The following is a 24,891-nucleotide window of genomic DNA, read 5'->3' on the forward strand; positions in this document are numbered from 1 at the left end:
TTATGAAAGTACTGCTATCTAAATCTTCAAAAAGGATTGAAATAAAAGAACCATTCAATTGCTTTAGATTGAATAGTTACGACACTTGGAACTATTTCAAATTGAGAGTAAATCTGATTAGTCAAATATTGACGATTTCAAGACTTGAATAAATAATACATTTAAATTCACATTCAACAAAATGATATTTTTTTCAAGTTTTTATATCCTAACGTATCGTTTTTCAGTTAGTTTCCTCGGCAAACTTGACACTTGGAAATGATAAGGGCTCTTTAAATCACATTTCCAGTTCTTTGCGCAAGTATTCGCAAAATTGGAGTTTCAGCTGCGGACTGCGTTCATTTTGCGTTTAGACTTCGTTCACTCTGTGGTCAGACGTAGCATTTCTCGTGAATGCACTTAAACACCACTTCTGTTGGGTAACCACATTTTAGCGCGCTCTGGAATGCGTCACGCCCAGCCTTTCTCTGTCCGTATTCGGAATCCAGGAGGAACTGGAAAAAGTCCAAACCACCCAACCTCAAGGCTTGTTCAGACTTCTCCAAAGTTCGTATGACCTGTGGTAACTGCGTGATGTTGAGCCGCTTGTTGCCCAGCGAGCAGTGTTTCACAGACGAGGCAGCGGATAGAAAATTGAGATAGGTTCGTGAATTGGCGTTTCTGGAATGAAGAAGTTCAGATAATCACACAAAGCAAGGGCTATGATATTGATTTCATGATCGGATGTGACTAGTTTAAACACGACAGCGGGTAATACAGATCACAAGAGAGAGTCCTAGGTCAGTGAGATCTCACGTCACCAAAACTGGCCAGACAGAGGAGAAACCAAAGCCTTATGTTGGAAAAGGTCCCGTAAATGCAAAGGGCGGGAAACCTGACCCAAGCGCGGGAGAAAGTGGAGGTGGTGCCAAACGCGGAAAAGAGTTCACCCGGAGTGAAACAACGGAAAAGGTAAAAGCAAATTCAAGCATGGGAAAGGGCGATTCTTGACGCGGGAAAACGTGAAACCTAAGCGCACGAGTAAGAGAAACCGATTCAAGGCGTGGGCACTCGTGAAACTTGTTCCAGGCGCGCGAAAACGTAAAGTAGGTGCAAAAACGCGTGTTTGACGCCGAGCGGCTAATGAGCATCCGTTTCCATGCAGTAGAAACATTAAAAATGATTGAAAGAGAGGGAATGTGTAAACGGTGCCAAAAGCTGAAGAAGGTGGATCCACTCTCGAATGCGCGCAAGTGCACCAAGTGTGCCTAAGGCTAACAGGCTCTTTGACGTCGTGAAAACTTTAAACATATATTCAATCTCTTCAAAACAGAGAGATACACGCAAAGGTAATTCTGATCTACGAGCAAGAGACATTTACAATTCGATCTTATCGAGGATGTTATTGTCCGCCATTTTGGCGGACAATAATTAATAAATCAGAGAGATCTGAACTCTTCTTAATACAAACCTCTGAATAAAAATAAAGCTATTCTATATTCTGACTATTATACTACCTATTACTATCTATTATTCTAACCTGTTTAGCCCCTGCAGCAATTTCAAGAGCTTCAGCTAGTCGCATGTCGTCTCCAACAGGAAAAACAGTCTGAAGAGGTTCTTTTGTACGGTCAGAACTTTGTACAGCGAGAGGATCATAATGAATGCCATCATAGATCAGATAAACACATTTGCTGTAGCCAATGCCTTCCCCTAGAAAGCAAGTTTGGTTATGAAGCTCAGTTATCAACATCTCATAAGCTTTATTCTGGCAAGTAAAAATTACAACTTGGACTGCAATGTTTGCTGAAAAATCTCACTGAGTTCAAGAAAGTTCCATGTACAATTGTTGATAACAACACTCTGATTTGCATGAATAGCTGAGTGAATTCCAGTTTGCGTTCTGGGCGTGGATTGTAATCTTGCTTGCTTAAGGCTTTGCCTAAAGGGCAACCGCCTGACAGCCTGGGATAATCTAGTTGTCCTAACTGACCCTGTGGATTCCTCTTTTTAAGCCTCTCGAAAACTGTTTATAGACAAACAAGCAAACGATTCTAGCCCGACTTTCAAACATGTTAGCAATTAATGTGGGTTTCAGAGGATTAAGAAACGTGGGGATCACTTAACCCCTTACTCCCTAACATCAGTATGAATATTCTCCATACTACTCCCTAGACATTTCCTAGGGTTCTGACAAGGAGAATTTGTTCAACAATCAAGAGCTTCTTCAGTTGATGATCATCTCCACTATTCTCCTGACCTTAATGTTTGATTCTGGGGTGATGTTGTTAGGAGAAATTAGGTGTTAGTCACTCCTAGGGGTTAAAAGTGAAATAATTCATTCATGCTGTCCCCAAAAAACGATAACCATGCAAACAATTTTCAGTGGGGGAGTGTATCTTTATGCTGCTTCAGAAACCCTTCTGAACCCCTTTCACCACATAGTAAGACTACCCTAATCGTGCTGATGTAAAAGTGATTTTTACCATATCTGTCAACTCTTCCAGTCTCAATATCAACAACAGCAATCTCTGTTTGGTAATGCTTACTCAGAATTGAAAGCTCAATTGCTCCTGAAAAAGGATTAAAAAAAACACTTGAGTGTGTTGCATGTTGTTAAACTAGATCAGTGGAGATAAATAAAAGGAAGCCAGAGAAAATAGTATCTTGGAGCTTTAAATCTCTTCTTCTATGGCATTTATAGTAAAGTAAACTTAAAGCCAGTGACACACCTGGCAATTTTATTTACTGGCTGCGGAAAATTTGACCACCTAGAAAATCGGCAATGTCTGACATGTCAGATATCACTGATTTTCTACTGCAATCATGGTGATTAGTGGAAAAACAATAATTGCTGCAGCGAGCACACTTGGCACCTGTGTTACCAGCTTAAGACTACTATACCTCCCCAATTGTCTTTATTCAATATCCAGTTGCAGTAATCTGAGTTATCTTGGCCAAGGAAAGCAGTATTGAATGTCAAAGGATCATTTGAAACACACTGTGCAATGAGCTTTCTTAATTCAGCAGAACAGGAGGAGTCACCCACCATAACATAACTAAAAAAATGCAAACATAGAGAGGGGTCAGAATACCTCCTGTCCAGGAAACAAAAATGATCTCTCATTTTAAAGTGAATACATGTATGCTACAAAATGCACATCTGAACCAAAGATTCTCTTTTATTTTCCCTTTCACTGTAAAAGATACTTTTAACACAAGTGATGCTAGCAGCACAATATATTTGCAAGCCAGTTAAGACACATATTTCATACATGTTCATGAATAACCTCTTGCTTAACTTTCTGGTATTTCTGGCAGTGGTTATCTAAACTGGCACAATACATGAAGCCAGTGTACAGATAAAAAGGTTCATGGGTTTCAGTTATCCTTAGCTTTCTCTTGCCCATGGTTTGCTCATTGCAAAAAATTACTGATCAAATTGAATGTTGCAATCAAATCAAAAGCTATCAGAGCAACTGACTCACCTAACACTTGTGAACAGGCAGGAATTATCAGCTGGAACAACTCTGAATGGAAAACCAAAAACAACACTTGTTCAATGGTAGTACAGTACAAACACTTTCTGATTCTAAGGGCAGAAAGGTGTTTTTTTCTAAGTCTACACTCGGGCCTTTCTTTAAGTCATTCTAGTAGAGAGCTACATGTATGTTAAGACCATAATGATCAATCATTTACAATTCACTGTTATTTTCTATTTGACTGGAATATGATAGAAATCAGTTTTGCGCCAAGAGGTCAACTGTATGCAGCCCTTCTGAGCTCATAGACTCAACAGTAAGCAAATATATATACTGTCTGTTTGATTCTATAACAAAATAGTCTTTTCCTCTGATGCAAGTTCCTGTCTGAACTATATGAGCAAGACTTAGGCATAAGGGCATGGAATTTGACCATGCTTACTATTATTATAAATATGTAATTGTCATCGAAATCTTATGTCTGCTAAAAATGAACTTTTTTAATTTTCTCCCTGATGTTGAAAGCCTTCTTTTACTGCATGTCTCATTATCCTGTTCCCCATCCCTATTTCCTAAAGGACCCTGTACATTCAAAACTACATGTGCTGTAATTACAGAGCTGTTTAAACCCTGCATTTACAGCCCAGAATAGAACAGTATTCAGTTAGTTTACGCCAAGTGTCACTTACTTCCTCGTCAGTTTCCCTAGTGCAGCACTTCCTAAAGATTTCTTGTAACTGTCTAAAGGTACTCTTGGTGCTTTTTTATCCTCCTCAATGATGAGAGTGTCTCCTGAGCGGATGTCCAATGAGGACAAAGAGTCACTTTTATCTTCACAGATCAACTGCTTTGGTGGAAATCCTAAAAGAACTTTAAATTTTCCCATATTACATGTCAGTGAAATAAGCATGTTACACCAAATTGAGGCTGTTGCAAAAGAAAGGTGCAATCATATGGTATCATTCCTACAATCTTGCTGCAAGTTGTCTTTCTGTTCATCCACTGATAAAATCTGTCCTGAGTTGCAAGATTATCATGGAATGTTTAAAGGAGAATCATGTCTTTGAACCCAAGTCTATGCACTACAAAAATAGAGCTGTACTTAAAAATCTTATTTTTCCATAGTCCACTTTACAACTGTTTGCTTTGTTGTCAGGTCCTCCAACAAGAGTGAGACAGTAAGAGTGACCATGTAATTATGATATAAACATTGCTGTTTTCAAATACTGTAAAACACCTACCACAACAATTTGATTTACTGTAGCACCCTCATTCCAAATAACCTCTCTCTCTCTCTAATAAGCACCTCCAAATTTGGTTTTTGTCAATAAGCACCCCTATTCTGTTAAGTGCTCCTATTTAGTAAGCAGTCTTATTCCAATAAGCACCCCATATATCAATAAGAAGCCCTATTTTGTTTCAGAGCCAGCATTGTTACTGTACATGTAAATTCAGATTAACTTTGGTCCATCTTTCTTTAATTTCTCACTTAACCCTTTAACTCCCATGAGTGACCAAGACAGAATTTCCCCTTACAATATCAAAACAAAATCAAGAGGACAAGTGATGAGAAAAAAGAAAAATATGACTAAGGGTATTATTAGGTGATCCAATATGAAATTATCTGAACTAAAATTGTAAGAATTGTAAGGCAGACATTCAGGAGAGTTACTGATGAGATCTTGGGAGCTAAAGGGTTAAAGCTTCATTACTAAAACAGTAGGATACGTCTTAGTATGTCCATGTGAATGCACAGTTCCTTCATACAAATGATAGCATCTTAAAATTTTGTAACAATTGCTTGGCTGGTTGTTTTGCCCAGAAAAGATCCAGGGACGACAAGTCTCTTTTCCAGTGTTCTTAAATAATCTATTTTGCTGTATCTCAAAAAAGAAATAAGTACCCTGTCCCTAATAAGCATCCTCCCTTGAGGTACCAAAAGTAAATAAGTGTCCCCAGTGCACAATCAAATTATTACAGTAATTGATTTCTTGTTTTCATGTCTCTATCATTGAGTGGTTACCCTCAGCCTCTTTCCTGTTCAAAGGCCTGTTCAAAGCAAGTCTATTTCTGTGTAAACACTTGGTTGACCAGATCACAACTTCCCACTTTCTACTGCCTCTACTTTGCTTTGCTTTTGTTTTACGCAGATGACCAGACACAATTTTTTAATCTTATTCTTTGGAACCAGGCATCTCTGACACCTCCCATGACCAACAGGTGCAAATCAAGTGCATGCAAATGTCATCACAAGTAACATAAAATAAATGATGGTAAAATAATAAAGTTGGCAGTAATTACTTCTCTGTGCATGTGGTGGAACATCTGTTAGCAACCATATCTTCTCCTGCAAATCAGCAATGGTAGAGTTGGCAGAGAGCCCTTCAAGATTGTTACGTCTTCCACCCTTATATTGGCATCTTAAAACCTTTAGGGTAAAGCATCCATTTGCAAATGTAATTCAACTTATGGAATATAAAGCTCTTAGAGTTGAATCAGTATGTACCAAAACATAAATGACAGTACGAAAACAAAATTAAATGTGGATTTCATAACCAACAACACAACAGCAACTCTAGATTGCCACTACTCCATTTATTATGACTTTAATACACTAATTTACCAAAATTGTGCTACTTGTGAACCAGTTCATCGCCATTTTTTGTTGCTCGTATCATTTTCAATATCCTTTTAATTCAGCTCAGAAGATAACTTGTTCATTTTTACTTCTCATCCACAATCCTCTCAGAACTCAAGCAAAAGGAAAAGAAAAATGAGTTAAGAAATTTAGAAAAAGTGAGCGGAATTCTCACCATAGACGCCATCTTAAAGTCTGCAAATTCCTGAATCCGATCTGAAGCCTCGCTTCTATGCTTGGTTGGGAGAAATATGCTAATACATCGCTGACACGATAAAATCATACATTCGCGACCCTTCATTTCATGGTAGAGGTCCTGTGTCAAAGTGGCGGGAACCACCAAGTGCGCGTGAAATAGAAACACCTTAAACCACCAAAATTATGGAGCCAGATGATCCAAAAAGTAAAAAGAACAATCTGACTCCGAGGAAGCAGAAAATCACTGATGATGAGTCAGTAGAAGAGGTGATAGCTAGCACATCTGCAAAAAAAAAATTGGCGCTGAGAAAGAGAATAATGATTTCAGATGACGAGCAAGATGAAAAGTAAGTGAAATTGTGGAAAATCTAAATTATAGCCCGCTTAAGAAACAAAGAGTTGTTATGGAGTTAACTTTTGATGAAGACGTTTCATCTAGTTCGAAGGGACTATGACGCTTGGACATGTGGGCTGCCAAAGTTTTAATTTGATTGACATACGGCCACGGAAGTATGCGTCAATTTTCGCCGGAAACCAGCCCTGACTCCCCTTCTCTCCCCTCCCCCATCAAATAATATATGTTTATTGAATATTTGCCTATTGTTACTAAGGCGTTGACCAATCAAATCGTCGTTATTGCACATAGATCATGCTTCCCGAGGATGGGATAGACGGATGCGAATAATTTATGTTTTTCTACCTTGAAACGCGTTTAAAAACATGGCGAAAGCGATGGTCAGTTTCTTCCTACGTGGTGGCTATTTGCTTTATCAGCTTTAAATTGATAATAATCTGAGTGGAAAAATGGCGAGGCGCGTTATTTACAAATTAGTTTCCCGACTTTTATTTACAAAATGGCACGACAAGCAAGATGTGGCTTTTTTGTCGTCAAACGTTTCCCCAGAAGAGCCTTCGCGGGCCGCACAACGTAGGAAAAGAGGAAGAAACATCATTATCCAAAAACCGTGAGTCTCGGATTTTACACGGCAAACATGGGTGGTGTAGATAGAGCTGACCAATTTCGATCCTATTATACCATCGTAAGACAGTCGCGAAAGAGCTTGCTGCTTGCAATAGATATATTCTGGAATGTGAATACCTAAGGATACGAAACCTGCGAAAACGACCACAAGCCCCTTTAGAGTTGGGTAAGCGCCTGATAGACGGCTACACCGCAACTCAAGTGCCGGCCCTAGAAACCACCAAGCGATTCGAGAAGCAGGCCGAAAGAAACAATGTGTACAGTGCAAATCTGCTGGTTGAAAAACACCGAAAGGCTAACCAGTTGGAACGAGAAACAAGTGCTAACAGTGTGGTGTTGCGTTATGTAAAGTGCGGTACTTTGCCGATTATCACAGGGAAGACACATGAACATACCAATCGATTTTACAATTCTTAATTTCCAGTTTTTTCAATGTGCAGATCATGTAAATACGCAACAGAAACTAAAAGTGTCATTCACTTGTTCATTTCATCGTACATTTTGAAGTTTTAAACTTGTATTTTGGTCTTTTGACTGTGACTGCTCCAGGAATAAGAGGCTGTTAGGCCGTGAGGCCTCCAGGAGTGAAAGGGTTAGTACTCGGACAACCAAGGAGGCAAGGGCCAATTTTTATGAAGGGAAGGGATAGAGTGTTGATGGTATTTTATGCAAATATCTATCTCGCTTGAACTCATCAAGACTTTCTACTCAAAGAAACGAGAATGTTGTAGGATGTTATCACATACCAGACGAAAAAACACTTTAAATTCTCAGTCTGCATTTTGAACCCTCTCTGCAGTCTACATTTTGTATCCGATCTGCACTCTGCATTCTGCATTTTGTACTAACAGGTATCCATGGCACCAATACAGTTTATTTTTAAATACAGTTATTCGCACAACACACTCAGTCTACCACAAAATACCTGTGTATGAGTTACTTCAACATTTTAGTTCTTTTCCGAGTTAATACTCTTTCCTTTTGTGAAAATGTGGACATCACTTACAATATTTCAATTACTTCACTCACCCAAAAAAAAAAAAACTCTTGCAAGCAAAGCATGCCTATGTTTTGGTCTATGGTACACTTCAAAATTAGTAACACTCAGAGGTTATAATTGAGCCATGGCTTGTTATGCCCACTTTTTTAGATGTTTGTTTATATTTATTTATAAAGCATTCCCAAACTTAGCATCTCCAATAAGCTAGTGATTTCTGTGTTTTCTGCATCATTTGCAGAAAACACAGAAATGACTGCAGAATGTGCTACACAAGTCAGTTTAATCTTTCATGAACAAAACTTTTTGGGGCCTTATACATATAAATCAATACAATTATTGAATTTTGTTCTAAACAAATTTGGTACTAGCATTACATATTACATATGCTAGTTACAAGATACAGTATTCAGGATTATGTTGATTTTTTATTTGTTTAGTACTCCGGAGCAAGCTAAGAAGTTTAGAACAGAAAGCGGAAGGAATGTGAGAAGGAAATTAGCTTTTGATGAGTTGAAGAATGAAAGAGACCTTAAACAAAAAGGGCCATCAAGCAAGCCTTGTAATGCTTCAGAGGGTTCATCTGAAGAATCTGAGGTATTTATTAAAATTGTTCAACATACGTGTATATACATGTAGTTATTATATATACATGTAGATTGGTTATTATAACAATTAGATTCCTTGCTGCAGTGTGTCTGTTCTGTGAATTTGATCAGAGATGATGACAAAGTCTGCTTAATTAAAGCAAAAAAGCCCACTTGAGGTGCAGCTTACGTGTGACACTAACATTCTCATCACTACACAGACCCACAGCAACATGGAATCTATTTGTTTTTTGATAAAGAAGCCAACTGTTGCTCATGAAAGGATCATCTGTATGTCTGTCCTTTAAAAGATCCCAAGAAAAAAGTATTAAAAATGCATATGTGATTTAGCATATTATGTCATTGATAATGATTATATCATCTTTCACTCTTCCTCCTTGGCCCATTCCCATATCTCCTACTAGGTCATTCTACCTTGGTACTTTGCTTACTTACATAGGAAAATAATTGTATAACTTCTCATTGTATGTGCATGCTTCAAAGAATTGCAGTGGATCTAACTCTTGACTGCTATTACCTTGTACAAGCACCATTGACTGGATAATAAGTTGAAGTTGGACTAATAATCTGAAGTTTAATATATGTTTTTAAAGGAACTTTATTTTCTGATCTGATCAAATACAAAATACAAAATTCTTTTATCTAAAAAAAAACCAGAGATTCTGCTTGATTAACTAATTAAGTTAAATGGGCTACATCCTGGCCATGAGAAACAGAAAATTTGTTTTTCTTTTCTCGGGGATCATTTCTGGAATTTATAACTCTAATCCTGATGAAAAAGTAGGCTGGTGTTCATTGTCAACTTTTTGGGAATTTAAGGTGAAACTGGAATTTTCTTTCCTTCCTTAAATTCTCCAATATCAAGGTTTTTCAAAGTTTCCTTTTAGCAACGGGAAAAGCCAGAAAAATTTAATGGTATATCACAGCTCAAGGCTTACATGTAGCACTTGCAGTAATAAGGAGGGAGAGGCAACTAAGAAGTACAAATGTTTGATGCAGATTGTTAGAAACAGAATGAGAATGTAAAAGCTAAAGTTGCCAAATACAGGTCACCAATTTGACAACTTTTACTGACCAGAGGATTTCAGTTGTGAAAATGTTTTTCCACCTACCTAATGACTACCAAAAATCATTCTTAGCTTGGAGCACTGATCTTGTACAATTTGTATAAAATTTCTTCCATGCTTGATGCAGATTAGCACAGGTTAATATTTGTGGGATGTGTTTCTGGAAATTTTTTTCTTATAGTCTGATTAACTAAATGTCCAGCCCAGCCACTTGAAAAGATGTATAACATGTATGTTTGGAGGAGGTGTTGAAAACTGAAATAGCCTGTTTTTACTTTTAGGTTAGCTGTTTACATGGAAGTGATGAAGGATCTGAGGATAAATCAGATCTTGACCTTTCTAGTGTGGATGAGGACTCTGAAAGTCAAGATTCGGTAAGCAGTACAGTGCCTGCTTTTGTGAGTTAAATCAAATGAGGTTCTTTTTAAATAGTTATATCAGGGCGTGAAATTTTTTTTTTTTCTGATAGCCACTTGGCTCCTAAATTCTTCAAAGTGGTTGCCAATTCAAAAATAGTTGGTCGCCATTTTCAAAGCCAAATAAAACCTTCTTTTACCCTGTCAGCGTTCTAGATAGATCTTCCAAAATTAAGTTAAGGAAAAGATCTTTAATGTGTTACAAAGTGGACACTAAGACTGATGATATACAACATTCAAGCTCACCTAAATCCAAGATGGTGTCTAGTTAACCATCGAGATGCATGTGCTACTTTTTGGAAACAAACTTAACGTGGAAGTTTGTCACGGGTTTATCTCTGCTAAACTTTTTAATTCACTATATCTCTTGGTAAGGTTATGATGAAACAGTAGTCTAGTCACCGATTTGGTGACTTATTTTCAGGATTTGGTCGCCAAAGTGAAAAATTTAGTCGCATTGGTGCCTGTATTAGGCGCAATTTCACGCCCTGTATATACTAGATAGGATATGTTTAAGGGAAATTTTTTTCTTGTTGTCTAATGAATTAAATATTGAGCCACTGGAAAATATGTATAACATGTATGTTTGGAGGAAGAGTAGACAACTGCTTGTAATTGAATTTTGAAGCTTTTTTCCTCAATACCCTGTGCTTATCTACAGGCAAGCAGTTCACTTGAAAGATCTGGTGATGAATCAGATCCTGAGAATTTTGGTGTGGATGAAGTCACCGAAAGTCAAGAGCTGGTAAGCAGTACCATGTCTGCTGTTGTGCATTAATCAAATGAGGAACTTCTCCTACATATATGTAATTCAAGTTTTCAGATTCACTAATTTTAGTATAATGAATTACAGAGTGATGGAGGCTGAATTTAAATGTAATAAGATTAGAAAATTTAGTTTAACTTTGTTGAGGTGGATATAAATCAGTTGAAAAGCTATGGTTCATTCACTCGAAACAAAGCTGACCAGGCTCAAGATTGACACATGTTGAAATATTGATACAATGTTGGTTGATACAACATTTATTAATGCCACTTTTAGGGAAGTAAATGGACATTCCTTCAAGAAATGAAATTGAACAAACATTGGCCACTGCACATCCCATCCTCCATTCAAAAGCAAGATTCTCCTTTCTTGCCTGTTTTGCAGGCTCATCTGGCAAAATGAATAAAAATCCTTCTTGTTGATTAATGATTACTCCAAAATCATTGAGAAAGTTATCTTTACCATTATTGATAAAATATACCTGCTTCATTCCTTTAGTTTTTTTATAATAATCTCGTCTGGTTTCATTTTGCAAAATAGTGTAAGCCCCAAAAAAATTGCCTTTTGATCTTGTCTGATTAAGTAACATTAATATGCTCCTTAACCATTACAGACCATGCCTTCTCATTATTTCAGCTCGACTCAAGAGAGAAACAACTGTTTCGACTGCTTGTTGAATATCTCTTAAGAAGCATTGTGGATGCATCACTGGAAGGAAATGGTAAATATCATTATTTATATAATAAGCTCAGTTATGCATGCATTCTGATTGGTTCTCACTTATGATCTATTGGAGGACAGACGTATAGATGACGTCATCATTAAAACAAATAGATTCCAAGTTGCTACATGCATCTGTTCAGTAATAGATCACAGAGGACGTCAAAGTGTGGTAAGGACATCAGTGACACACTCGGCTGCGCCTTGTGTGTCACCTTTTTGTTCTTACCACATTTTGACGTCATCTGTGATCTATTACTGAACAGACGCACCGTAACTTGGAATCTATTTGTTAATTTGTTTATATTACTACTCAAAGTAAGTACTGTAGAGATTTTATTGATAATGTAGTTTGAAACATGAATGTATACATACTTTAAAAGGACACATCATTAAAGTTTTGACTGATGTTCTAATATTTATTGAACAACATACATTACAGGTACATTATTATAGATACCTGTTTTCAATAACTAGTTTGTAGAAGATTCCCACACATAAAAAGTTGATAATGATTATGAGAAAAAAATTTTGAAACTGAATTTAAAAAGCTAACTGGAAAGAAATATAAATGGAAAAAATAAACATAAACTGGAATAAACTTCTGATCAACTTAGTGGAAAAATGTACTCAACTGCAATGTGCTAAGACACACTGTGTATTGTGCAATATTTATTTGGAGGGAAGGCTGAAAAATGAACCTCGCAAACAGAGAAGTATTATATACATGCACATGTAGTAAGCCATACCTGTATTTACCTACATTCATTGTACTATGTGCAGTGAATTGATAGCACATTTTATATAAAGGAGAAATCCATGCTGGTGTGTATAATGGCCTTATTATTTTGATTGAATGCTGCAGATGGAAGCAGAATTATCAGCAAATGCCACCCTTAAAATAAATCTTTACCTGTTGACAAGAATGTCAAAGGAAAGGAAACACAAAAAGCATAGTGAAAGTCAGTACGCCACTTTTGGAAATGAAGAGATAAAAAGATTTAGGCATTCTGTTTTCAATGCTGCTTTCAAAAATGATGTACTGTTACAAGTTGTTGTCCATGATTCCTGAAACACATTTTCATGCCCTTTTACAGTGTTGTTGTCGCACAATAACTCGTTCGCGTCTTAAGCTGTTATAGTCATTGGCGATGTTCACCAATGTTCACCGATGTTTAAGCTTCTGTTTGATGTTCACCAATGTTCACCAGTGTTTTTTTTACTAAATATTGTTTACTTTTCTGTATGTTTAACTTCTAATAAGTTGTATTGGATTGACGACCAACTCGCCGACGTCTCTACTCGAATTTATACGTCGGCGAGTTGGCGTCAGCGAGTTGGTCCGTCGGCGAGTTGACTGGTTACCTATGAAAACACTTAAAACTTTTTAAAAGTGTGGATTTCATTTAAGCAATTATTAGTGGTAGTCCATGCATTACAAAATTAATGTTCCACAAACACTTCTCTCTCCTAACTGTGACTTAATTACTTAGAGCTCTCTATAAATGACAATCTTTACTGTAAATTTAATTTTTAATACTTCTGTTGTTATATTCTTCTGTAGGAGGAAGGAAGGAGGAGGAAGCCCAAACATATTGGGAAAGAATAATCAACACCTTGAAAGACAGCCAAGTGGCAAGCAGTCGCTGGAGAGATTATAAAGTAATATTGATAACCTTCTGATTCTGTTGTAGTGTGGCATAAATTGTCACTGAAACACCCTGTTCTCAATTTCTAATTTTCATCTTTAAAAAATAGTCAACACTATTTCAGTGTTAGTCTTCACTGCTACAATAAACCCCATCATTTTTTACATTTGAAGGCTGTGTTCACTGCACATGCATCATTGCCCACTCAAAATATGTACTGGGTGACTACAGTACACACAGTCATATAACAGAATGAGTGCTTTACATGTACGTACATTCTATGGCAATTATAGTCCCTAACTGTTAACATAGGGTTTCTGTGGACGGGAGATTCTTCTCCTTGCAAAGTTGATGGTGCTAAAGCTTGTCTTTGAAATAAAAGTTGGTCAAACCAACTTGTATCCAAATTGACTCATGCTCATACATATACATGTAGGAGGTCTTTCAGGTGTATAGTTTTTGCTTTTGGGTTAAAAGTGGAGTGAAGCATATATGTATACCGTCTATTACAAAGTGAGGTAGAGTCATTTTAAGGTCACATTTTAAAAAAGTCAATCAAAATTGCAGTTTGTTGTTGTCATGAACAGTCACTTTGTCCATAACACACTATAAAATTAAAATCTTTATTGTCATAGTTGATGTATTCACCAATCACATCAAACAGTAACAACAAGTTTTTTTGGCAGGAAATGCTGATGAATTATGTGGTGGTGAACTTCCTACCCCTCAAACAAAGAATGAAGCATAAGAAATGTGAAGTAAGATTTGTTTATTAATAATTTTTTTTCAAATTGTATGCCTACCTGTAATGGCCTATACTTACGGAACCAAGTGATTACATTTTCATTCACTGGGTATCAGTCAAACCTCTGAATTTTCAGTTTAAGCACTGTTGCCTTTTTCTTGCCTTAGAATTGGCCAAAGGCCACCCAGGTGACTTCCTGATAAAGTTACACATACAATGGTTTCCTCATTAAGACAGTAGCATCTTTTGCATGTAATATTTTGCCCTTGCATGGTTGATTGGTTGATACAGCAGCATAAACACAGATTTGTTCCTTTTATTGTTGGTAATCTTTAATGATAATTTTAAGACAGTGCGTCTCATTTTATTCTGGACAGTCTGTTAAATTTTAGGAAATGAAACTAGTTATGTGTGTTTGCACAATTAATCCAAAAAATTACAATTTCCAAGCAAATTAGAATAGCCAAGTCATGAAAGCAATAGGTGGCTCTTTCTACTGGCTTGGTGTTATCATAACCGAATCATACAGGTTGTCAGGAGAACTGGAGAAAATTTTGTTTATCATAAGCCAGGGTTCTTGTTTAGAGCTGGTAACTGGTTATTTTTGCCCACTGTTCAATTAAATTTTACTGGCTATTTCACTGAAACCTGGGACTGAAATATTTACCAGTAATCCAACAGTTTTTTCAATTTTTTGGAAAAAATTCTCTTATCTCCCTCTAACCAATGCTGTGAAGATATCTATAACGTGTTGCTGGCGTGAAAATACATCATATGTTGAAGAAATCCTGCTTGTTTTGACCAAATTCATCCCTCGCAGTCTTCTCTCAAAATGACCTCTGCCATGTTTCCTTTCCATCCTTCTCACTACTAAACCAAAAAGTCTGCCAACATGGTGTCCACACATGGCTCTACCCCTGGACCCCAGTGGGGGCCCATGCAGCCCCCACTCCCCCAGCATGGGGTAAAGTAACAAAGTTACCTGCTGTTTCTTATTTTTTACCTGCTATGAAAAAACTTAGCAAGAACCCTGAGAAGCTGAAAGGTATTGATTGACAGTATTTGCAAAATTTCCACCAATACTCTGAGGGAATTTTTAGTCCAGTAAACCGATAGAAAGTGTAGTCTGTTGCTGTTATAATCAAATAGCCATTGGTTTATTGGTACCAAGAATAATAGGTTTGACCAATCAGAACATACATAGTGTCTCAGATAAAGAGACAAGGGTATGGAGATGTTTCGGAAAACAAAAGGTAATAATTTGTGGATACTCCACTGTCAGTTGTAGTGACACTTGCTAGTGAAGTTCTTGAGTAAGACCAATAAGCAATATTTCAGTTAAAAATTGATTTCTTGAAATCTGCACATTTTGCAGAGCCCCAAATCTCAGTAATTTAGACCTATTTAATTTTTTTTCAATTTTATCCCATAATATTTCACTTAAAAATTCATGATACAATCTAACAAAATTTCTGTGATATCTCCATGATAGGCATGTTTGATGCCTCGCTTTCTGACGGAACGTGTGGTCTGTTATGAAGAGCCTGATGGAGAGGTTAAACAGGTGGGTTAAACACAGCATTTTAATTTGTTGTGGCTGTGTGATAAATTAATGTTTTATTTAATTCAAGAAATTGGCCTTTCCAGATCAACAAAGGAAGGCCAGTCAGGGAATATGTCTTTTTCTTTTCACTTTTAAAATTTCATCCTAGTAAGCAAGCCAAAGTGATCACATGGGAAATTGACTTAGTGCGGGTCAGTAAGATCATAGTATGTGCATGGGTCAGCTCAGCTGCTTGTGTTAGTACACATGCAAAGTTTGATATAAGTAATTGATTAGGTGGTGATTGTGAGATCATCACAGTAGCCAGTTATGTGTTGGGAATGCATGGAAATTTGTGAGAGCTGGAAAGAAGTATGAAAGTATAAAGAAAACTTTTGGCTTTTCAAAATTAAAGGTTTTTTTGTGTGATGGATATTCTGTTTATTAGTGGTTTTGTTTTGAGGTCAATGTATACATTTTTAGAACACTATTATGGTGATGCAGATTATGAACATTGTTCCCTTCAGTCTCTTGCTTGTATGTACTACACACTTTTCGTTCAGTATCAGCTTTCTTTAATATAGTGGGACCTTACAGTGGTGCTTAACTCCTAAGTACATGTATCTCTATTATTCATAAACTAGTAATGGTAACAGGACAGAGTGGAGTCCAATTCCATCTGTAATAATATGAGTGATCACATATATAATTGCACAGCTGTGCAACAGGAGTCTGATTTGTTTATCACAAGTATATTTACAGACTGAATTGGACAACACAATGTCTTTAGCACCATTTAACCCTAACCCTAACCCTATAAGCAATTACAATTTCCAAGAAAAAAAGAATAGCCAAGTTATGAAAGAAAGGGAAAATTTGCATCAAAATACTGACAAAGGTTGTGATTGGTTGATTTAAACTACAACTTTGAATGTGATTACCTTTTTGAACTGTCTGATAACAAACTGTCTGATATCAACTTGGCAGGAGAATAAGCATAGGTAAATTGCGATTTTTATGATTAATTGAGAAATCAGCTTGCAATTTAAGTTTGCAATCAGTGTGTAAGCAAATGAACAATTGGTGCAATTAAAAGGTTACATTAATTAGATCTATTTTGCCATATTTTCATTGGGTCACATTATGCATGTAACATGATTATTTGACCTTGATTAAATGTGATTTGGGATAATAGCAGTAATTCTTCTGTGAGTACAGTATGTTTGCTACTCAAATGTTTTCTGAGACTCAACCACACCTAGCGAATATTTATACCTTCATTGTAGAAATTTAAAGTTTGTCAGTCTTGTGCAGCAAAAGGGTCTGTCTACCATGACCTTCACCATTACAAGCAGCAGCTGAAGGTGGACTGCTCTGAACAGGTACCAAACTTATGAGCCGATGATAGAGATATGGACAGCTGTATATTCATGAAGGCCATAGTCTGTATTCAATTTTTTTTAGCTACACTGTAAAAGATCAGTTGAATATATACAGCAATTTGCATACTTCTCAACCCCTGAAATAATCTTCAAGTGGCAAGTTGTTGACATAAAAAGTGTAAGAATGCTTTGGAAAAAAAACTATAAAAAAAATGGAAATCAAGTAAAAAAAGAGAAACCTTCAACCAAAGGTCTTTTTGTTTATTTGTTTATTTTTTTTCTTGATAGTTTTATCATTATTTTCATTGTGATCATTATTATAATTACTATTTTTACCTATTTATTTATTTCAATTTTAACAAGTACTATACATAACTCTAGATTATGGAGAATATTAAGATATTTACTAAAGTTTACTAACTGATTATGTTTACCAGTCACTAGAATTGCACAGTGTACTGTGATGAAAGTGCCAGGTTGAGGAAGACTTACCATAGACTGTAAGCCTTAGCTAACTTCACAAACTTTGAAAGAATTTAAAATATTTTTTAATCTCAGTTAGAAAAGGTGCAACAAATGGCAGGAACTGAAACACCTGAAGGAATCATCAAAAAATGTCTCGATGATGAAAGGTGGCTGGATAGGGTGAGGCAAAATGTTTTTCTTCTTTGAAGTCAAGTCATCTATCCCTCTCTTTTTTTATAAATATACCTTAATCCACTCAACCTCTGCTTTCTTTTTTTATCGCAGCTGTTTAGCCATTTCAAGAAAACTTTGAATGCTGCGAATGAATGGGCAAGTGGTTGAGATAGAACATTATCAATTATCAGTTATCAATTATCAGTTATCAATTATCAGTTATCAATTAGGCATGTCGTGCTTACTGTTTACACTTGTATAACAAGAGGTTCTCGGTGCATCTGGTAAACTGACGATTTTGTCTCCTAAAGAACTAAGTTAGGCTAGTAGTTGGGTGACCCCGTATTGTGGATTAATTTAGGAACATTTGCCAATTTTAAATTATTTTAATGCTCTCGAATTGCCTCAACGGTAGAAATAGCACCACACTTTCCTAGCTTCAGTGTAACGATATAATTTTTTTGTTATCAGGTTTTTATGCTAGCGCTAAAAATTTATATAAAATTCAGCGTAGAAACTGCGAAAACAGTTGTTATTAGATCATAACTGTAATTAGTGTTAAACTTTAACCGTCACCTGTCATGGCCTTTTGTGTAGTTGTTATCCACCTGAGCTTATTGAAAGCGATTAATCTTGTAAAAGGGGAAATTCGTGCCTTGCCAATCGTTGTAGTAGGTTACTTGATCCTTTAGATAATTCAAAGCATTGCCTAATCCTTTGTACCTTGGGCTTAAATAGAGCTGTTTTGTAGAGCTTTCTTTGGTCAAAAGTGAAAAGGAAACAGTCAGCTGAATGGTGCTTGCAGAATACATCTACGTTGAAGCCAACTATGTTGTTGTTAGTCATTGTCTCAAAGACAGTCAGCAGCCGTAATAAATCCCGACCTTCTCGCATTTCCCAGAAGAAGTTTATCGGGTTGTTCCCCGTTCGCCCGTTTATCTGTGAAGGAAAAAACCTGTTTTCACATTAGTCAATGCGCGAGAAAAACAGGCGTTTATTTTCCCTGTTCAAAGCATTATTATAATTCCGATTTGTTTCCTAAATCCCCGCCAATGGCTCAGATGCCGGACTCCGATCCTAGCGGAAACATGTTTGCGCGAGTAAGGTGGGGTTTATCTTTTTCATTTGTTATTTCATTCCTAAAATTCTCTTCTGGGGTGGAGGGGAAACCAAAAGATTCTTCGCAAAAATGGAATGATGTCTAGGAAGCCTCGACGGCAAATTTCATTCGTCGCGTACTTGCATTAAGATTGACACCGGCCAAAGCTGCACGCCTCGCTGGTTAATTTCCACTTGGCTACCTACGCACACTCATTAAAACTTAAAAAGTTTTTACGCTGTCACTTACTCTTCACTAATATTTTTTTTCCTCCTGTGCCGGACTAAGCTGGATGTAAGAGCCTGCTTGTATTGAGACATTTCGTCTCTAAGTTAAGATAATCTAGAAATCTCTGAATTATGTTCTTAGGTTTTACAAAAATCGGATATACACTTTTGGACATTAAACTATGTGTATAGACCAAAAAATTGGATAAAGTTAGAAATACAAACTTGTGTGAGCCCAGCAGAACATAACTGACTTACTCGGTCATGGTACGCGTGACAAGTGTGATGACCTGCCGACTTCATTCCTTCTTAAGAGGGAAAATATGGGCATGTGATATAATCATCCGAGTGCCAATTTTTATTAACATTTTATTTTTTCCATTATACTTTCTTTCATTGTTTACCGCTATTCATAGAGTTCAACTGTCTTAAAAAAGCACTCATTCCATGTAAAAATATTGTAAAGCTGACCGTGATTCCTGGTCAGATCTTGCGCGACCACATTTGTGACTTATGCGATAATCGAATCACGAGACTCCACTTCTACGACAAAAACAGGCGCATTCAAATATCCTAAATGCTAAAAAAAGGATTTTCAACGTACGCTAAAGCGAGTTACTTTACCTTGAACTGCTTGATAATTAAAATCACTGAAAGTTTTCTTACTTCGTTTACAATGTAAGTCAAAAATTGTGTAGTTTTGGAAAATCACAGGAAAAACTTCAGTGATGCCCCTTTGCCACTTTGTTTATCCAGAGGGATGGTTCGCGACCATCCGAACCGAAAGAATCCTTTTAGTTTCACTTTGTCATATTTCCCTTTCCGTGAGCTGGATTCCCTTCTTTCAAAAGTAAATTTGCGAGGTTGGAGTTTTCGACCGTTAAACATGATTACCATCAAGCTTTGTATAAACTATGAAGAGTGGTTCAGTTCGGTCTCTTTACATTAGGTGTTGCAACATGAGCAATCTTTTCTTTAGCTGAGGAAGCTCTCAAATTTGCAAATGCTCCTAGGGTAGGTCTTCACAATATATTTAGATATAATTTTTTGCCACGTGGAGAGGCGCCTTGAGAAGAAAAAGGAAATTTGCGGGAGCCAAAACGAACTATCAGCAAAGAGAGTTAACTCCGCCGAAAAGAACGAATACGGACAAGGATGAAGAAAATTGACACGGATTTCAATGAAAAACTGGGAAAATTTTGGCTTCGTTTTTCCAGCTTTGTAATCCTTACAAATAGCGTCTTAAACCTTAAACAAGCTCAGCATGGTTCCTCCATTCATCACCTGGAACTAAAAATAAGTGAAATTGCAATGAGAGACCTGTGTTTTGGGTTCTCGTGCGACCCAACACTGCTTCAGATCGTATCACCTTACCCAAAGACTAGAGTAAGTTGTCTGGGTTGCCGCGCTTAGTGTAAGAGCACAGCCAATTTCTTTCAAAATATGAATTTTACTGATAAGAAATTTGCGTAGTGTACAAAATTCTTATTCCTGACGAACGTTTAAAAAAATCGTCGTCTGAACAGTGTTGATGGTGACATTTTAGCGCTAGAGCAACATGGGGAAACCTTTTCATTTAGCACAGCGGAAGTAACGTGATTTTCAGATTTCGCTGTTAGACAGAAGAAGAGCTGGGAGGTATAGTTTTTCTCTTGGATATAGTTGACTCTGCTTGATGATAAGTCTCAAAATATAAATTCGAAATCATAGTTTTGCGGTTCATTACACGACTGGCAATGTATTAAGTCGTTTTCCTCCTTAGGTTTCATTATCTTAAGGTCGAAAGAAAGAAAAACTGATACAATACTTTTGTCACGTTTTTTGTCTAATTTGTTGTTTCCGGTGCCCAAAACGATTAGTTCTGTCTTTATAATGTGCGCGATAGGTAAGATCAATTGGGAAGACTCCTGGATTGATTCATATTTGAGTGAGCTTCTCGAGCCCCAAATAATTTAAAAAAATTTTCGAGGTATGAAAATATTATTGTCAAAACTTTTGCCGACTCTATCACGCGCAACAATAAAGACCTAATCGGAAAATTCCGTAAACATTGCATGACCGACCACAAATCGTTGGGTGATCATCATGTGAGTTGCGTGTGGCATTAGTTCTTTTTACAGAGCCGTTTTTCACTAGTTGCAAGGTAACTGCTGACAGGATTCCCCTCTCTCTCGAAATCAAGAAAATTATTTGTCTCGAAAGGTAAGAATTCAACTGTATTCGTATCCATCAGAGTCCCTTTATGATAGACCCCAGAACCTGTGGATGACTCTATCAGGTCACGCTGTTGATCGTGATTCTACGCTAATGACTTGGTCATAAAAGATGTATCTACCCCTCGAGTGTTATAGATTTTATAAACGAGTCATCGCCTTTTTCGAGCAGACTACAATTTTTTATTGTTTCTGTTAAAATATAATTTGATTGAACTATCTAATGAACTATTTCAAGGTGTTACCCCCGATATCTCTAGCTAGGTTACCTCGTTACTTGAATACCACGAACTCTGTCGTAACTTTAGTCACGAAACTGCAGCTTTATCGTTGCGTGTTCCTGGCGTTTAGTTAGCAAATAAGAGACTTCGCGGCGTTTCGGGATCCGAGAAAAACCGTTATTTTTCGCTCAGCTGCTACCATCGCTCCGTTTATCAATAGACCATGGCCGGAGGATTTTCAGAATAAATTATTCCCCGCTCACTGGAGAAATTATATTTCCCACCCTGTGCTGGAGTGGGAATTCAATTGACAAGTTCATTTTTTTTGTCTTATTATCATATTCTTTACTGACTGTAGGTTGGTTAGACTGAAATAAGACTAATTCAACTGACAGTCGATCATGACTCGATCTGTAAAACGGGTGATCTCCACCTCGCTAGGAATCCTGGGATGGCATGGGGTATTGTTATTTCTTCTCATCATTTCACTGTTCAAGATTTTCCATTGGGAACACGAAAGGCCCCTCGAACAGGAAATCGCAGCGTGCCCATGTACCCTGGGTGCCATCTACAGCAATATCATGTTTCTTCTCCCATCCTTGGCTGCCTACATGATTGCATGTTTTGCTTATTTCCGTCAAGACGACGGTAGCGTTCCATGGTCTGCTTTGAAAAAATTCTACGAAATGGTACGTTCCTGTGATTTCTTAGAAGAGTCCACCGATTTTGATTTCCATGTGGAGGTCTGCAATTTCTGCCATCAAGTCGAGCGTGATTGGACACTTGTGAAAATTGCAGTTTCGGCAGTGCTTTCGTCGCTGTATCCTCTTGTATGGATCACCCTCAGTCTTCTTCAAGCTCATTACTATGTCTGTGCTCAAGTCGGTCCCTCACCAATAATTGTTACAAGTTTCTGCAATGTAACAATTGGGGAAGATTATTCTAAAGAGTACGCCTTGGCAGGGATTCGCTCGAAAGTCATCGGAGGAATTTTGTTTGCCTGCATGCTGTTTTTTGCTGGGTTGTTTGTAATCCTCCATGGCGAGATAGAAAACTATTTGAAAAAGATTGAAAAGTCCTCAGACGACGACGAGAGTACTGGTAAACTTGCAGTTTGTGTCACTGTCTTGCCAGACTATTCACATGGGGCAACAGATGTATCAGGAGCAGCAACTTCCCACCGCAGCAGTGCACCGATCATCCCAAGTGGCCCAGGAGCTCCTGGATTAAAATGTCAGGTAAGGAACCAGTCCTTATTTATTAGGAGGGGATCAATTGTCGCCAACAGAACATAAAGGCGAGGCTATAGAAAATTGACTGCCCATGAGGTGGATCATTAGACTGCTACAGTGCCTTACGGGGGGGGGGGGGGGGAAATCAAGTGAATTTCATCGTGACAAAATCGTATCCGACGACCGACCCTCCCCTCCCCCTCACCCACAGGGCCTCAAAGTTTGGTCTTCAAGTTTGAATTTACGACGTCCGAGTGCCAATATATGTTGTAATAGTATGCACCAGTTGGCCCAAAGAAAATGAGTGGCGGCATCAGAAAAACAACTGAGGAACAAACTACTCCACACCTATTTAGAGTCTCCTCATTTGAAAGGACTCTATGAGTTATTTCAAAGCGATTACCAACGCAAACATTTAGAACCCAGCGGAATGGATTTCTGCCAGATTCATAAGGAGCTATTAGAATCACATAAGGACTGGACGACTTAGAAAGGGCGTGTTGGTGACTTCGTAATATAATTTATAACATATTTTGCAATTCATTTTATATTTCAGTCCACTATCAAACAAGATCCAAGTGATAAAGCAAAGGGAATTCAAATCCATTTGACCGATAAACTTGTCTCTGCCCTCCGAGGGAGTTTTCGAAATGGCGGATGGCAAGGTGTTGATATCCGCTGTTCACAACAGGAAGAACAGAGGAACCTGCCAGGATGTTTTCCATTTCGCTCGCCATCTCGAACCAAACTACTTTCGGACGCTCAGAGGAAGCATGAGTACGAATCACTGTGTGAAGTAGTAGATAAAACTACTCGAGGTTAAAAGGACGTTTTTCATCGACGTTCTGAACGCTCGTTTAGACGTAGAAGTTAAGGAAAATAACGCAAGTTTTCTCGATAGCTAAGTAACCAAAACTATCGACTGATTGAAGGGGATCATTCGCGAAAGTTTAGCATTCTATGACATCCCTGTCTCCCTGACCTGAGTGGATGTGCTGGGGTTCATATGATGAAAATGGCATATTACAACCGCCGATTCCACACATGCGTAATAAAGTTAGGAAAGGAAAGAGGAACCTATTAAGTTAATGGTCAGCTACAAACAGTCCCATACTTTAATTTTTGGGGTTGGTGCATGCCGCCCGAGTTTTCCTTCAAGATCAAGAGTATCACAGAGATGCTGAAATTTTTTGGGATGGTTTTAGTTACAATACATACCAGTTTTAACCGTTTCAGCGCTACTTTAGTGTTTTAAAAATCAAGAATGGCTCTAAACCGTACGTACAGGTTGTTTTTTTGCTTTGCGAAAAGATAAATCTTGAAAAATCGGGAGCATTTTAATTATCTAAAAAAATGGGGTTTATGAACTCGTTTTGAGTCACAGGAAAATAAAGCCGAAGGGTGTTTCTTAGAGGCTGTACCGTTGTTATAGTAACCTTAATGTCGATTTTCTGAGTCTCTTCTTTATCTAAATCGAGTTCTTAGGCCGTGAATTTTGCTTTAGATAGATATCTAAGAAGCTCTGCTTTCCTTCCTAAAATAATCTGTCGATGCTAGTAATGATAAAAAAGACACCTCGTAGAAGTTAGCAACCGTTGTTGTAACATATTTACTTCAATCTCATCCGCAATTTCCACATGAATGTCAACAAAGGAAATGTCGCGTATTAGAAGTAGTTCTGCAAGAATTTCAGAGAACACGCCGGTTGTTTTTTTTGCTTGATATGAAGGGCGCCCTTTAGCTTTTTTCACACAGTCTTGTTCACAGTGAGATGTTCACAAAAGGATCCTTTGAAGTGGAAATAATTTTTGATTGATCTGAGTTTTCCCTGACTCGATAAAGTATTCCTTTGTAATTGCATGCCGAGCAGACCCATCTGGGATGAATTTCCTCAAAGTCCTGGTCGATATAATTTTAAAATTGAACCGAAAGATTTTGTCAGACAGTCTTATTGGAGAGTCCTTTATCATAAAGTCGATAGACTGCTCTCAAGAAGGAGATATAATCATTCATGAGCTGAAACGAAAAACAAGAGGACTTTTAGGAATACTGAGAAAAACGACCGCTGGCAGAAGCTATGACGCCATG

At 37.5% G+C, this 24,891-nt stretch overlaps 3 protein-coding genes across 4 annotated transcripts; 2 read left to right on the top strand and 1 right to left on the bottom strand.

The window, feature by feature from the left end:
• Positions 1-144: 144 nt before the first annotated feature.
• Positions 145-6,372, bottom strand: LOC131777803 (ubiquitin thioesterase OTU1). Of its 2 annotated transcripts, none has more exons than XM_066171289.1 (8): positions 6,275-6,372; positions 5,763-5,889; positions 4,151-4,331; positions 3,468-3,509; positions 2,884-3,038; positions 2,466-2,552; positions 1,520-1,692; positions 145-660 (listed from the first exon to the last, which is right to left on the bottom strand). In XM_066171289.1, the coding sequence occupies exons 1-8, from the start codon at positions 6,284-6,286 to the stop codon at positions 532-534; spliced, it is 906 nt and encodes a 301-aa protein (XP_066027386.1). In that variant the 5' UTR covers positions 6,287-6,372; the 3' UTR covers positions 145-531. The 2 variants fall into 2 exon arrangements, with proteins under 2 accessions (XP_066027386.1, XP_066027385.1); XM_066171288.1 differs by lacking the exon at positions 6,275-6,372 and adding an exon at positions 6,085-6,268.
• Positions 6,373-7,017: 645 nt separating this feature from the next.
• On the top strand, positions 7,018-18,631 carry LOC131778075 (glutamine and serine-rich protein 1-like). Its single transcript, XM_066171600.1, has 11 exons — positions 7,018-7,262; positions 8,717-8,873; positions 10,233-10,325; positions 11,029-11,112; positions 11,770-11,854; positions 13,418-13,515; positions 14,189-14,260; positions 15,740-15,811; positions 17,077-17,172; positions 17,731-17,817; positions 17,923-18,631. The coding sequence occupies exons 1-11, from the start codon at positions 7,102-7,104 to the stop codon at positions 17,977-17,979; spliced, it is 1,062 nt and encodes a 353-aa protein (XP_066027697.1). The 5' UTR covers positions 7,018-7,101; the 3' UTR covers positions 17,980-18,631.
• A 2,609-nt stretch (positions 18,632-21,240) lies between these two features.
• LOC131777596 (uncharacterized) lies at positions 21,241-24,444 on the top strand. The gene is made up of 3 exons (XM_059093910.2): positions 21,241-21,339; positions 21,930-22,809; positions 23,360-24,444. The coding sequence occupies exons 2-3, from the start codon at positions 21,973-21,975 to the stop codon at positions 23,624-23,626; spliced, it is 1,104 nt and encodes a 367-aa protein (XP_058949893.2). The 5' UTR covers positions 21,241-21,339; positions 21,930-21,972; the 3' UTR covers positions 23,627-24,444.
• Positions 24,445-24,891: the final 447 nt, after the last annotated feature.

This window comes from Pocillopora verrucosa, chromosome 8, assembly GCF_036669915.1.
Source record: "Pocillopora verrucosa isolate sample1 chromosome 8, ASM3666991v2, whole genome shotgun sequence".
Taxonomy (NCBI): Eukaryota; Metazoa; Cnidaria; class Anthozoa; order Scleractinia; family Pocilloporidae; genus Pocillopora; species Pocillopora verrucosa.